The sequence below is a fragment of the Heterodontus francisci genome, chromosome 11 (genome assembly GCF_036365525.1).
Source record: "Heterodontus francisci isolate sHetFra1 chromosome 11, sHetFra1.hap1, whole genome shotgun sequence".
Classification (NCBI taxonomy): Eukaryota; Metazoa; Chordata; class Chondrichthyes; order Heterodontiformes; family Heterodontidae; genus Heterodontus; species Heterodontus francisci.
The window spans coordinates 111,067,742-111,080,441 of NC_090381.1; the positions used below are offsets into that span (position 1 = coordinate 111,067,742).

Genomic DNA, 12,700 nt, shown 5'->3' on the forward strand with positions numbered 1-12,700 from the left:
CCACACACAGATTGCCACTTTGGTCCTGAATGGGCCCTACTCTTTCCCTGGTTATCCTCTTGCCCTTAATATACTTATAAAATGTCTTGGGATTTTCCTTTATCTTGTCTGCCAGTGTTTATTCGTTTCCCCTCTTCACTCTCCTAATTACTTTTTTTTAAAGTAATCCTCCCCAATAGCACAAGCAAATCGCCCCAGAAGGAAATTTGTCACAGCTCCGTTCGGGTGCAACCCGTCCGGCCTGTACAGGTCCCATCACCCCAGGAATCTAAAGCCCTCCTGCACTTCCTTTCCAGCCATGCATTCATCTGCACTATCCTCCTATTTCTATTCTCACTTGCATGTGGTACTGGGAGTAATCCGCGATTACTACTTTTGAGGTCCTGATTGCTAATTTCTTACCTGGCTCACTCACCACTTTCTACAGAATCGCATTTCCCTTGCTACCTATATTGTTGGTACCACTGTCGACCACGACTGCTGGCTCTTCGCCCTCCCCGCTCAGGGTGCTCTGCTGCCTTTCAGTGACATCCTTGACCTTGGCAATTCATCTTTAGAAACTTGACAGTTTTCTCTTCCACAGATGGAATTACGCTGATTGGCTCCATCTCCCTTTATAAAGTTGGTCATTCTTCAATCCACTGGAACTCACCCACCCTCAATATACCTAGAGCCTTAGCATAGGGGTGGAGAATTCAAAAGATTTGCAACACAGAATGAAGAAATTTCTCCATCTCAGTCCTAAATGGCCGAGCCCTCATCCTGAGACTGTGCTGCTAATTCTCAGACGTCCAGCCAGGGGAAACAGTCTCTCAGCAGGTCGAGCTTTCTTTTCAATGTGATCACCTCTCATTCTTCTAAACTTGAGAGTATGGGACCATTCTATTCAATCTCACCTCAGGACAATCCTCTCATCCCAGGCATCAATGGAGTGAACCTTTGTTACATTCCCTCTAAGGCAAGCGTATCCTTTCTTGGGTACAGGGACCCCAATTTCAACACTACTTCAGGTTGGTTCAGCTGAAGCAAAACAAAGACCCAGGACCTGATGATGCATCTGAGAATCCTGAGGGAGATGACAGCGCAAATTGCTGAGGTTCAGGAAAGTGGAGCTCAGGTAGATCATGCATGAGCTTATTGAATGGTTGAGCAGGATCAAGAGCCTATATGGCCTTCTCCTAGTCCTATTTGTGTTAACTTAGCTAAAAAGTTTCTTTGAGGCACAGTGTAATCTGGAGTATAGATGAACAAATCACAAAGTGGCAACAGAGGTTAATAAGGCCATAAAAAAACAAGAGCACTAGAATTCACTTCTAGAGAAATAGAATTGAAGAGCAGTAAAGTTGTTAATCTTATATAGAACCTTGGTTAGATCAGACAGAGGACTACGAACAGTTCTGGTCTCCATATTATAGAACATCGAGGCACTGGAGAAAGTGGAATTTTTTTTTACTAGAACAAAGAACAGTACAGCACAGGAACAGGCCATTCGGCCCTCCAAGCCTGCGCCAATCTTGATGCCTGTCTAAACTAAAACCTTCTGCACTTCCGGGGACCGTATCCCTCTATTCCCATCCTAGTCATGTATTTGTCAAGATGACCCTTAAACGTCGCTATCGTACCTGCTTCTACCACCTCCCACAGCAGCAAGTTCCAAGTACTCACCACCCTCTGTGTAAAGGACTTGCCTCGCACATCCCCTCTAAACTTTGCCCCTCGCACCTTAAACCTATGTCCCCTAGTAACTGACTCTTCCACCCTGGGAAAAAGCTTCTGACTATCCACTCTGTCCATGCCACTCAACTTTGTAAACCTCTATCATGTCACCCCTCCACCTCCGTCGTTCCAGTGAAAACAGTCCGAGTTTATCCAACCTCTCCTCATAGTTAATGCCCTCCAGACCAAGCAACATACTGGTAAACCTCTTCTATACCCTCGCCAAAGCCTCCACGTCCTTCGGGTAGTGTGGCGACCAGAATTACACACAATATTCCAAGTGTGGCCTAACTAAGGTTCTGTACAGCTGCAGCATGACTTGCCAATTTATATACTCTATGCCCTGACCGATGAAGGCAAGCATGCCGTATGCCTTCTTGACTACCTTATTCACCTGCGTTGTCACTTTCAGTGACCTGTGGACACAAACAGCAAAGGTCCCAGCACTGATCCCTACGGAACACCCTAGTCACAGCCCTCCATTCAGAAAAGCACCCTTCCACTGCTACCCTCTGTCTTCTATGACCGAGCCAGTTCTGTATCCATCTTGCCAGCTCACCTCTGATCCCGTGTGACTTCACCTTTTGTACCAGTCTGCCATGAGGGACCTTGTCAAAGGCTTTACTGAAGTCCATATAGACAACATCCACTGCCTTTCCTTCATCAATCATCTTCGTCACTTCCTCAAAAAACTCAATCAAGTTAGTGAGATACGACCTCCCCTTCACAAAACCATGCTGCCCCTCACTAATAAGTTCATTTGTTTCCAAATGGGAGTAAATTCTGTCCCGAAGAATCTTCTCTAATAATTTCCCTACCGGTGATGTAAGGCTCACTGGCCTATAATTTCCTGGATTATCCTTACTACCCTTCTTAAACAAAGGAACATTGACTATCCTCCAGTCCTCTGGGACCTCACCTGTTGCCAATGAGGATTCATAGATTTCTGTCAAGGCCCCAGCAATTTCCTCCCTTGCCTCCCTCATTATTCTGGGGTAGATCCCATCAGGCCCTGGGGACTTACCTACCTTAATGCTTTGCAAAACACCCAACAACAACTCCTTTTTGACAACGATATGACCCAGACTATCTACACTCCCTTCCCTAGACTCATCATCCACCAAGTCCTTCACTTTGGTGAATACTGATGCAAAGTACTCATTTAGTACCTCGCCCATTTCCTCTGGCTCCACACACAGATTCTCTCCTCTGTCCTTCTGTGGGCCAACCCTTTCCTTGGTTACCCTCTTGCTCTTTATATACGTATAAAAAACCTTGGGATTTTCCTTAATCCTGTATGCCAATGACTTTTCATGACCCCTTTTAGCCCTTCTGACTCCTTGCTTATGTTCCTTCCTACTTTCTTTATATTCCTCAAGGGCTTCGTCTGTTCCTAGCCTTCACGAATGCTTCCTTTTTCTTTTTGATTAGGCTCACAATATCCCTCGTTATCCAAGGTTCCTGAAACTTGCCAAACTTATCCTTCTTCCTCACAGGAACATGCCAGTCCTGGATTCCAATCAACTGACGTTTGAAACACTCCCACGTCAGATGTTGATTTACCCTCAAACAGCCGCCCCCAATCTAAATTCTTCAGTTCCTGCCTAATATTGTTATAATTAGCCTTCCCCCAATTTAGCACCTTCACCCGAGGACTACTCTTATCCTTATCCACAAGTACCTTAAAACTTACGGAATTATGGTCACTGTTCCCGAAATGCTCCCCTACTGAGACTTCGACCACTTGGCCGGGCTCATTCCCCAATACCAGGTCCAGTACGGCCCCTTCCCTAGTTGGACTACCTACATATTGTTTCAAGAAGCTCTCCTGGATGCTCCTTACAAATTCTGTTCCATCCAAGCCCCTAGCACTAAGTGAGTCCCAGTCAATATTGGGGAAGTTAAAATCACCCACCACCACAACTCTGTTACCTTTACATCTTTCCAAAATCTGTCTACATACCTGCTCCTCTACCTCCCGCTGGCTGTTGGGAGGCCCGTAGTAAACCCCCAACATCGTGACTGCACCCTTCCTATTCCTGAGCTCCACCCATATTGCCTCGCTGCATGACCCCTCCGAGGTGTCCTCCCGCAGTACAGCTGTGATACTACCCACCTAAAGATTTTATATCCATCAAGAAAGATTGAATAGACTGGCATTCTTTCCTGTAGGAGACGCAGGGTGACCTGATGGAAGTCATTATTAAGGAGTTTGATAGGTTAGACAAAGGCATTCCACTTGAGGGCTAAACAAAACTGGGGCCCATAAATATAACATTCACTAATAAATCCAATAGGCAATTCAGGAAACACCTCTACCAAGGGAGTGGTGAGAATGTGAAGCAGTTAAGGCAACTCGCATAAATTCATTTAATTGGAAGCTAGATAAACACGGTGGGGGGGGGGGGGGGGGGGGGGCGGGCACGGTAAGGTTAGGAGGAGGCTCTTGGGGAGCATGAACACTAGCGTGAACCGGTTAATGTTTCTGTACTGTAAATGCTATACAATTCCATAAGATTGCTAATCTCTCTCAACTATCCTTTGTAAAGATCAAAGCAAAGTATCTGCCATTTTTGATTATCTGGAAATTGACAATCCTCTCCAAGTCTTATCTGACTTAACACCTTTTACTGATATACTTGTAAGATACTTAGGATTTTTTTGACAACTTTTTCCCTCAGACTCCATTTTAGCTTTCTATATCCTATTATTTTCTTACTCCCTTTAGTTTTCATCGCTATGGTCCTTATAGACTCTCAATTTTAATTGATCCCTAACCCATTATCGACCTATGGCAACAATAAAACATGCATTTACATTGCCATTAACATAGGAAAACATCCAGGGTGCTTCACAGCTACATTATTAAATCCAACATCAAGCAATATAAGGAGATATCAGGACTGTTGACCAAAACTTGGATAGAGCTACTTAAGGAGCATCTCACAGGAGTAAAGGTAGAGACAGCGAGGTTTAGGGCAAACAATTAGATCCTTTTTTTTAAAAAAAAAGGAATATACTTCTGTACTTTTGCCCCCTTTTCAAAAGAAAATCTCACCTGTTGCTCGATAGTCCTAATGACAGGAGAAGACAGGATCGAGGCTCTGTTCTGATGCATCCCATAAGTAGCCCACTTGCAACAATAGCCAGTTGAGCAAGATGAGAGGACCATCAGAAATCAAAGGCTTCAGACGGGAAAACACATCCACATTCATTATAGCTTCTTTCACTTTACCAAATCTCCCAAGTTACTTTTAGAGTGTCGGAAATAGGAGAGTTCGCCATTCAATCTGACCATGACTGATCAGCATCTCAACTCAATTTTCCCTCTTCTGCTCCATGTCCCTTGATACCCTTATATAACAAAAATCTCTCCATCATAATCCTGAAGTTCAGATGACTGAAGGGCACTGAAGAGGAAAGTACTGAGGAGGTCTTTGAAAAGTAAAATGAGGCCAAGAGGGTTACTTTAAACTGCAGAGCATAGATTAGAAAATAGAATGAATTCCCAAATTCACATCTTAAAAAAAAAAAATCACAATCTGTACTGATTCTGTATGGTTTATTAAGATTAACTGGACGATCACAAAAGTTGCCAAAGAGCGATCACACCATCAAGCAAAAGGATTTACAGGCGACAGTCTTCCACATTTGTCCTTTTAAGACTTTCCTTCTCTAAAAATGGTGCAGGTTTAGGTCACAGATTGACCAAAATCGCCATGATCACACACACACACAAAGAGCTCAGGCCTGTCAGCAGACCTGTGGAGGAATACGCAACTCTCGTGCTGTAATGTAAAGTTATGTGCACCAACTAGTTCCATGAAGAGAGGGCAAACAAGTGAAAACCAGAGTAACAAATTTAAAAAAAGAGAGAAAATGTAATGGACTGGAAAGGACCACCAATGAATCAACCCTTTTTTAAAAATTGTGTCACTCTGGCTCACTTTGTCCTTCCTGAATAAAGGTCCTGGTCATTACACTTGGGATTAGTTAAGATGTCTGAAGCTTATTATTTTTCGAATGGATAAAGTACATATTGCTCCTCTCAAATCAGCTAACTTCATATAGAAATACCCTTGGGCCATTCCCCAAATACTTCGGATTTTAATCGTTCATGATGTCCTCATTTATGATGCCATCTGCCGAATACACCCCTTGCCCAGTGGTCGTCACTGCAAAAAGTCGCTTGTGATTTCACAAATAAAAGTCAGTGAACTGACACTCTCTCACCATCGCATCAACCAAAGATAAGTAACAACACTTTTGATAACAACCTTTTGGTCACAAGAAATAATTAAAAAAAAGACACTTCGGCAACGCAACCACAGGTTGAAGGACCAGCAGTGCCTCTTGATTGCACAGAACATTCATTACAACATTGCTATCAGTACACAGTTCAATCTCTACCAGGAACGTCCAGTTACATTCTATGTTCTATGAAACTACAATACGCATACATAGTTGGAAAATACATTTTATGAGGTGAATGTGAAGTAGGACATGGAACAGGAACTGCTTTGAACGCTGGGCATCGACAATGGGGGAAGTACAATAAAAATCAACCGAAGTGAGGCAAAAGCAGGATTGTGTGTCAACTGGGTCTCCGTTGTTGGTGGTGTAGCCACAACCTTATAAATGGAGCTACTGCCATCTCCTGGGCAATGTCAAGTGCACGGTGTAGTGACCAACAAGGAGAGAGTGTCCGATGTGTTTCAGTAGGTGCCGCGGGGGGCTGATGAATAAGCCCTGCTCTCAGCATCTGGTCTCGTAGATCCCGCTTCGCCCAATGTACCGGACCCATTTGATCACATCGTGATCGCTGTAGTTCAGCTTTGGCTCAAACACTTTCAGATACCGCACCTTCAGTCCAGATGGAGCAAATGGGACCTGCATAGAGTAACAGGACAGGTTGAATACATAAAACTGGTAGCAGTTAAAAACAGCAAAGCTTATCTTGGCCAGCAAAGCAAGACATTTACATAAGACTGCTGTGACAGCAGAGAGAAATCACCAACACCTTGCAGGAAAATGGCAATATGAAAAAAAAAACAAGGAATATAAAGCGAATAGCAAAAGTTTTTATGAATATATTGAGAAAGAATGGTAAAAGAAAATATGGACCCATTAAAGACAGATGCAGGCAGGAGTCTACAAGGCAACATAACCTTAAAATTAGAGCTTGCTCATTTAGGGGCATGTCTTCACACAAAGGGTAGAGGGAGTCTGGAACACTCTTCCCTCAAAAGAGCCATCAACTGAAAATTTCAACGGATTGTTAGGCAATGGTATCAATGGTTACAGAAGCAAGGCAGGTAGATGTGTTAAGATCAGTCATGGCTGAAATGAATGGCAGAACAGGCTCAAGGGCTGAATGGCTTACTCCTAGTCTTATGAAGCTGTAATAGGCAATAAGGAAACGACAGACTCTGAAATGTGTACTTTTTTAATTCATTTCCTCAAAGTGGAGACACAGGACAAAATCCCAGCAGTACAAGAGAACCTACGCTTTGAGAGAAACAGTGGATTTAATGCAAATTTAAAAGAATATAATGGGAAAAATATGATTTAAGATATACTGGGAATTCTGCTGGGTATTAAGCTTGGACTTCTGTGGCAAGTAACTCATCTCCTGACTCCCCCAAGCCTGTCCACCATTTACAAGGCACAAGTCAGGAGGCTCCCCATTTGCCTGCATGAGTGCAGCTCCACACGCTAGAAATTTGACACCATTCAGGACAAAGCAGCCTGCTCGATTGACACCCCATTCATCACCTTCACCATTCTCCAACACCAATGGCTGCAGTGTGTACCATCTACAAGATGCACTGCAGCAACTCACCAAGGTTCCTTCAACAGCACTTTCCAAACCTGCAACCTCTACCACCTAGAAGGACAAGGGTCACAGAAGCATGGGAACACCAGCACCTGCTAATTCCTCTCCAAGCCACACACCAACCTGACTTGGAACTATATCGCTGTTCCTTCACTGCCACTGGGTCAAAACCCTGGAACTCCCTCCCTAACAGCACTGTGGGTCTACCTAAACCACATGGACTGATGTGGTTTAAAGAAAGCTGCTCACCACCTTCTCAATGGTGATTAGGAATGTGCAATAAATGCTAGCCAGCAACACCCACATCCCATGAAAGAATTAAAAAATCTCCAGGACCTGGTGATTCCCATCCCAGACCATTAAAAAAAGTGAGGAATTTACAGGTGCATTGGTGATAATTTTCCAAAGCTCTCTAGATTTAGAGAACTGTGCCCTTGGATCGGAAAATTGCAAATGTCGCTCCATTATTTAAGGGAAGGAGGGAGAGGGAGATCAAGTGGTTGAGGACTGGATTGGGCTCAACTATGTTGCCTTCACAGAAAGTCTTGATGCCTGCTGCCTCTGCTTTCACACACATTAGAAAACTGATATCTTAAGGATAGGAGGAAAAGAGCGAAAATTTTAAGTTAATAAAACACGTGAGTACTGTGAGGAGCTGCATCTTTACAGTGAAATAGCATAAATTGAACATTCATTTGTACTACAGAATTCACAATTCAATAAAAATTACTTTAGTGCCCTGCAACCAAAACAGAAAGTGCTGGAAATACTCATCAGGTCTGGCAGCATCTGTGGAGAGAGAAGCAGAGTTCAAGTTTCAGGTCTGTGACCTTTCATCAGAACTGGCAACGGTTAGAAAAGAATTAGGTTTTAAGCAAGTGAAGGGGAGGGGGTGGGGTAAGAGAACAAAGGGGAAGGGGTTTGATAGGGCAGGAGAGATTAAATAACAAAGCTGTCCTGGGACAAAGGCAAAGCGTGCGTTAATGCTTGTGGTGAAAGACAAAGCATTAGCCGAAAAACAGTGTAAATAGCGGAATACTGAGCAGCTCTAACATGAACATGAAAAGCAGGCACATGGTTAAAAAAAAATTTTAAAGGCCTGCCAGGCTCTGAAGTTCTGAAGGGTCACTGACCTGAAAAGTTAACTCTGCTTCTCTCTCCACAGATGCTGCTAGACTTGCTGAGTATTTCCAGCATTTCTTGTTTTTATTTCTAAAGTTATTGAACTCCATATTCAGTCCGCAAGGCTGTAGAATGCCTAATCGAAAGATCAGGTGCTGCTCCTCGAGCTTGCCTTGATCACTGGAGCAGGCCAAAGACAGAAATGTTGGCATGAGAGCAGGGGGAAGGGGGGTGGTGAAGTGTTGAAATGGCAAGAAACCGGAAGCTTGGGGTCATTCTTTTGAGCAGAGAGGTGGTGTTCAGCAAAGTGGTCACCCAATCTGCATTTAGAGGAGATCGCATTGTGAGCAGCGAATACTGTATACTAAATTGAAAGTACAAGTAAATCGCTGCTTCACGCGTAAGGAGCGTCTGGGGCCTTGGATATTGACGAGAGTGGAGGTAGAAGGGAAAGCAGTATACACCTCCTGCGATTGCATGGGAAGGAGACAAGGTGTTGGAGGTAATGGAGGAGTGGACCAGGGTGCCGCGGAGGGAACGATCCCTACAGAATGCTGACAGGGGAGGGGAAGACGCGCTTGGTGGTGGCATCACGCTGGAGGTGGCGGAAATGGCAAAAGACGATCTTCTGGATATGGTGGGCTGGAAAGTGAGCACAAGGGGAACTCTGTCGCAGTTCTAGGAGGGGAAGGCGTGAGGGCAGAGGTGCAGGAAATGGGCCAGGCATGGCCGAGGGCCCTGTCAGCACAGTGGGGGGCTGGGGGGATCCTCGGTTGAGGAAAAAGGACATAGAGACGCCGTTTTGGAAGGTTGCATCATCAGAGCAGACACTGAGACAGAGAAACTGGGAGCATGGAATGGAGTCCTTACAGGAGATAGGGTGTGAAGTGTAGTCGAGGTAGCTGTGGGAGTCGGTGGGCTTGTAATGAATATTAGTGGACAGCCTATCCCCAGAGATGGAGACACAGAAGCCGAGGAAGAGAAGTGTCAGAGATGGACCATGTAAAAGGTGAGAGAAGGGTAGAAATTGGAAGCAAAGTTGATTAAGTTTTCCAGTTCGGGGCAGGAGCCGAGAACGACACCGATACAGTCATCAATATTCCGCTATTAACACGCTCTCTCGACTAATGCGGTGTCCATCACCACAAGCATCAACACACGCTTAGTCTTTGTCCCAGGACAGCTGTTATTTTAACCGCTCCTGCCCTCTGCTCTATCAAACACCATCTCCTTTGTTCTCTCCCCCACCCCCTTCCCCTTCATTTGCTTAAAACCCAATTCTTTTCTAACCTTTGCCAGTTCTGATGAAAGGTCACAGATCTGAAATGTTAACTTTGCTTCTCTCCACAGATGCTGCCAGGCATGCTGAGTATTTCCAGCACTTTTTCTTTTTGTTTCAGATTTTCAGCATCTGCAGTATTTTGCTTTTACTTCAGTGCCCTGTAGGCTATAATCATACTTGCCTCAAAGTTCATGGAGATGGGTGGACGAGCCCATTTCTTTTTGTCATTAGTAGGTAGAAGCTCTATCTCGGCACTGATCTGCGATTCCTTCATTCCTGCCATACGTTTTATCCTGCAGGGGGTGTAAGTAGGGGAGGAATTGATAAATGGTAACCTTCTGGTTTCCAAATAACACAACTTATGAGCTACCGCAGCTCATGACGGGGCAATTTACAAAGCGTGCCACCATGTAGAACTATAGCCATCTAACTTCCAGAACACCAAAAAGTACGAATATTCCAGATTTGCTCGCCTTCATCAGCTGAGGCATTGAGTACAAGAGTTGGGACGTCACGTTACAGTTGTACATAATGTTGGTTAGGCTGCATTTGAAGTACTGTGTGCAGTTCTGGTCGCCGCACTGCAGGAAAGATGTGATTAAGCTAGAGAGGGTGCAGAACAGATTCACAAGGATGTTGCCTGGTTTTTTGGAGAGCTTGAGTTATAAAGAGAGATTGGATAGGCTGGGTCCGTTTTCCCTGGAGTGAAGGAGGCTGAGAGGGGACATGATAGAGGTATGTAAATTATGAGGGGCATAGATAGGGTAGATAGCCAGAGTCTGTTTCCCATGGTAGGGGTGACTAAAACTAGAGGGCATAGATTTAAGGTGAGAGGGAGGAGGTTTAAAGGGGATCAAAGGGATACATTTTTCACACAAAGAATAGTGGTTATCTGGAATGAGCTGCCTGAGGTGGTGGCGGAGGCAGGAACAGTAGCAACATTTAAGAGGCAGGTACTTGAATGAGCAAGGCATAGAGGGATATGGAATTAATGCAGGCAGATGGGATTAGTATAGATAGGCATTATGGTCGGCATGGACGCGGTGGGCTGACGGGCCTGTTTCTATGCTGTACGACTATGACTCTATAATGCCCTGGCTTCTAGAGTAGTTCATGGATTGGAAGGTAGCAAAAGTAACCCTGCTATGTGAGGGGCATGGGGAGAGGGGGGAGGGGCAGGATAGGCCACTTAACCTGACATCAGTGGATGTGAAAATGCTAGAATCTTAAGGATGTGACTAGAAGGCACAAAAAAAAAAATCAGTGGGGGGAGGCAGTTGTTTAGTGGTATTGTCACTGGAGCAGTAACCCAGAGACCCAGGGTATTGCTCTGGGGACATGGGTTCGAATCCCACCACAGCAGAAGGTGGAATTTGAATTCAATTAATAAATCTGGAATTAACCTAACTAGTCTAATGATGGCCATGAAACTATTGTCGATTGTTGTAAAAACCCATCTGGTTCACTAACGTCCTTTAGGGAAGGAAATCTGCTGTCCTTACCTGGTCTGGCCTACATGTGACTCCAGACCCATAGCAATGTGGTTGACTCTTACATGTCCTCTGAAATGGCCTTGCAAGCCAGTTAGGGCAATTAGGGATGGGCAATAAATGCTGGCCGAGCAAGCAACACCCACATCCCATGAATGAATAAAAAAAAAAATGAGCCCGCATGGATTTAAGAAAGAAAATCAGGTTTCACAAATCTAAGTTTTTTGAGGATGCAACTAGTATAACAGATAAGGTGGAACCAGTGGACGTAGTGTATTTAGATTTTCAGAAAGCATTCAATAAGCTGTGGTGAGACTGGGAATATTGGTATGTAGAGGGATCTGGGCAACCCTTGTACATGAATCAAACAGTTAACATGCAAGTACAGCAAGCAACTAGAAAAACAAATTGTCCGTTAACATTTATTGTAAAGGTATTGGAGTAGAAAAGTAAAGAAGTCTAACTACATTTGTATAGAGCCTTGATGAGACCACATCAATTATTGTGTACAGTTTTGGAAGGACCTAACTGCCTTACACTGAGCGGCACAAAGATTTGCCAGGATGATTCCTGGGATGAGGAGATGGTACTATGAGGAGTGTGTGTAGACTAGCCCTACATTCCATAGAATATTGAAAAATATAAAATTCTTAAGGGCCTTGACAGGGTACATGCTGGGATATTGTTTCCTCTAGCTCAGAAGTCGAGAACTAGGACGCATAAATCTTAGAATAAGGGGTTAGCCATTTAGAACTGAGATGAGAAATTTCTTTACTCAAATGGTTGTGAACCTTTAGAATTCTCTACTCCAGAAGGCTGTGGATGCTTTGCCATCGAGTATATTCAAGTCAGCAATCGACAGATTTTTGGAATCGCAGGATATGGGGATAGTATAGGAAGGTGTAGCTGAGGTAGATCAGCCACGATCTATCGAATGGCAGACCAAGCCAAATGGCTCATCTCTGCTCCTATTTCTTATGGTCTACATAATACTGTTCCCACGATTCAAGTTACCTTAATATATTAGGCTTGGCAATATAGCTCGTCATTCTAAAAAGGACAAGGGGTAGTTGCTTTGAATACTTCGAGTGTAAACAGTAGAGCTATCACTACATCTGCCAAATACCCAGACTTCAAACTGAATGTTGCTTCATATGATCCAACACTGTCACTGTTCATCTGCAGAAATGTCCGTAGACAGTGTAAGATTCTGCTTCAAACAGCAGCACTAATCTGCATTTAACATTACTTTCA

At 44.2% G+C, this 12,700-nt stretch overlaps 1 protein-coding gene across 4 annotated transcripts in view; it reads right to left on the reverse strand.

Annotated features, from left to right (window-relative positions):
- Positions 1–5,261: 5,261 nt before the first annotated feature.
- The window catches only part of LOC137375466 (AP-2 complex subunit mu), a 72,650-nt gene continuing 65,211 nt past the window's right edge, over positions 5,262–12,700 (reverse strand). For all 4 annotated transcript variants that reach the window (XM_068042753.1, XM_068042754.1, XM_068042756.1 and 1 more), the window contains exons 10-11: positions 10,138–10,249; positions 5,262–6,606 (exon numbers count right to left, since the gene is read on the reverse strand). In XM_068042753.1, the coding sequence (XP_067898854.1) occupies positions 6,472–6,606; positions 10,138–10,249 (247 nt within the window). In that variant the 3' untranslated portion in view covers positions 5,262–6,471. The remainder of the gene's footprint in view (positions 6,607–10,137; positions 10,250–12,700) is intronic.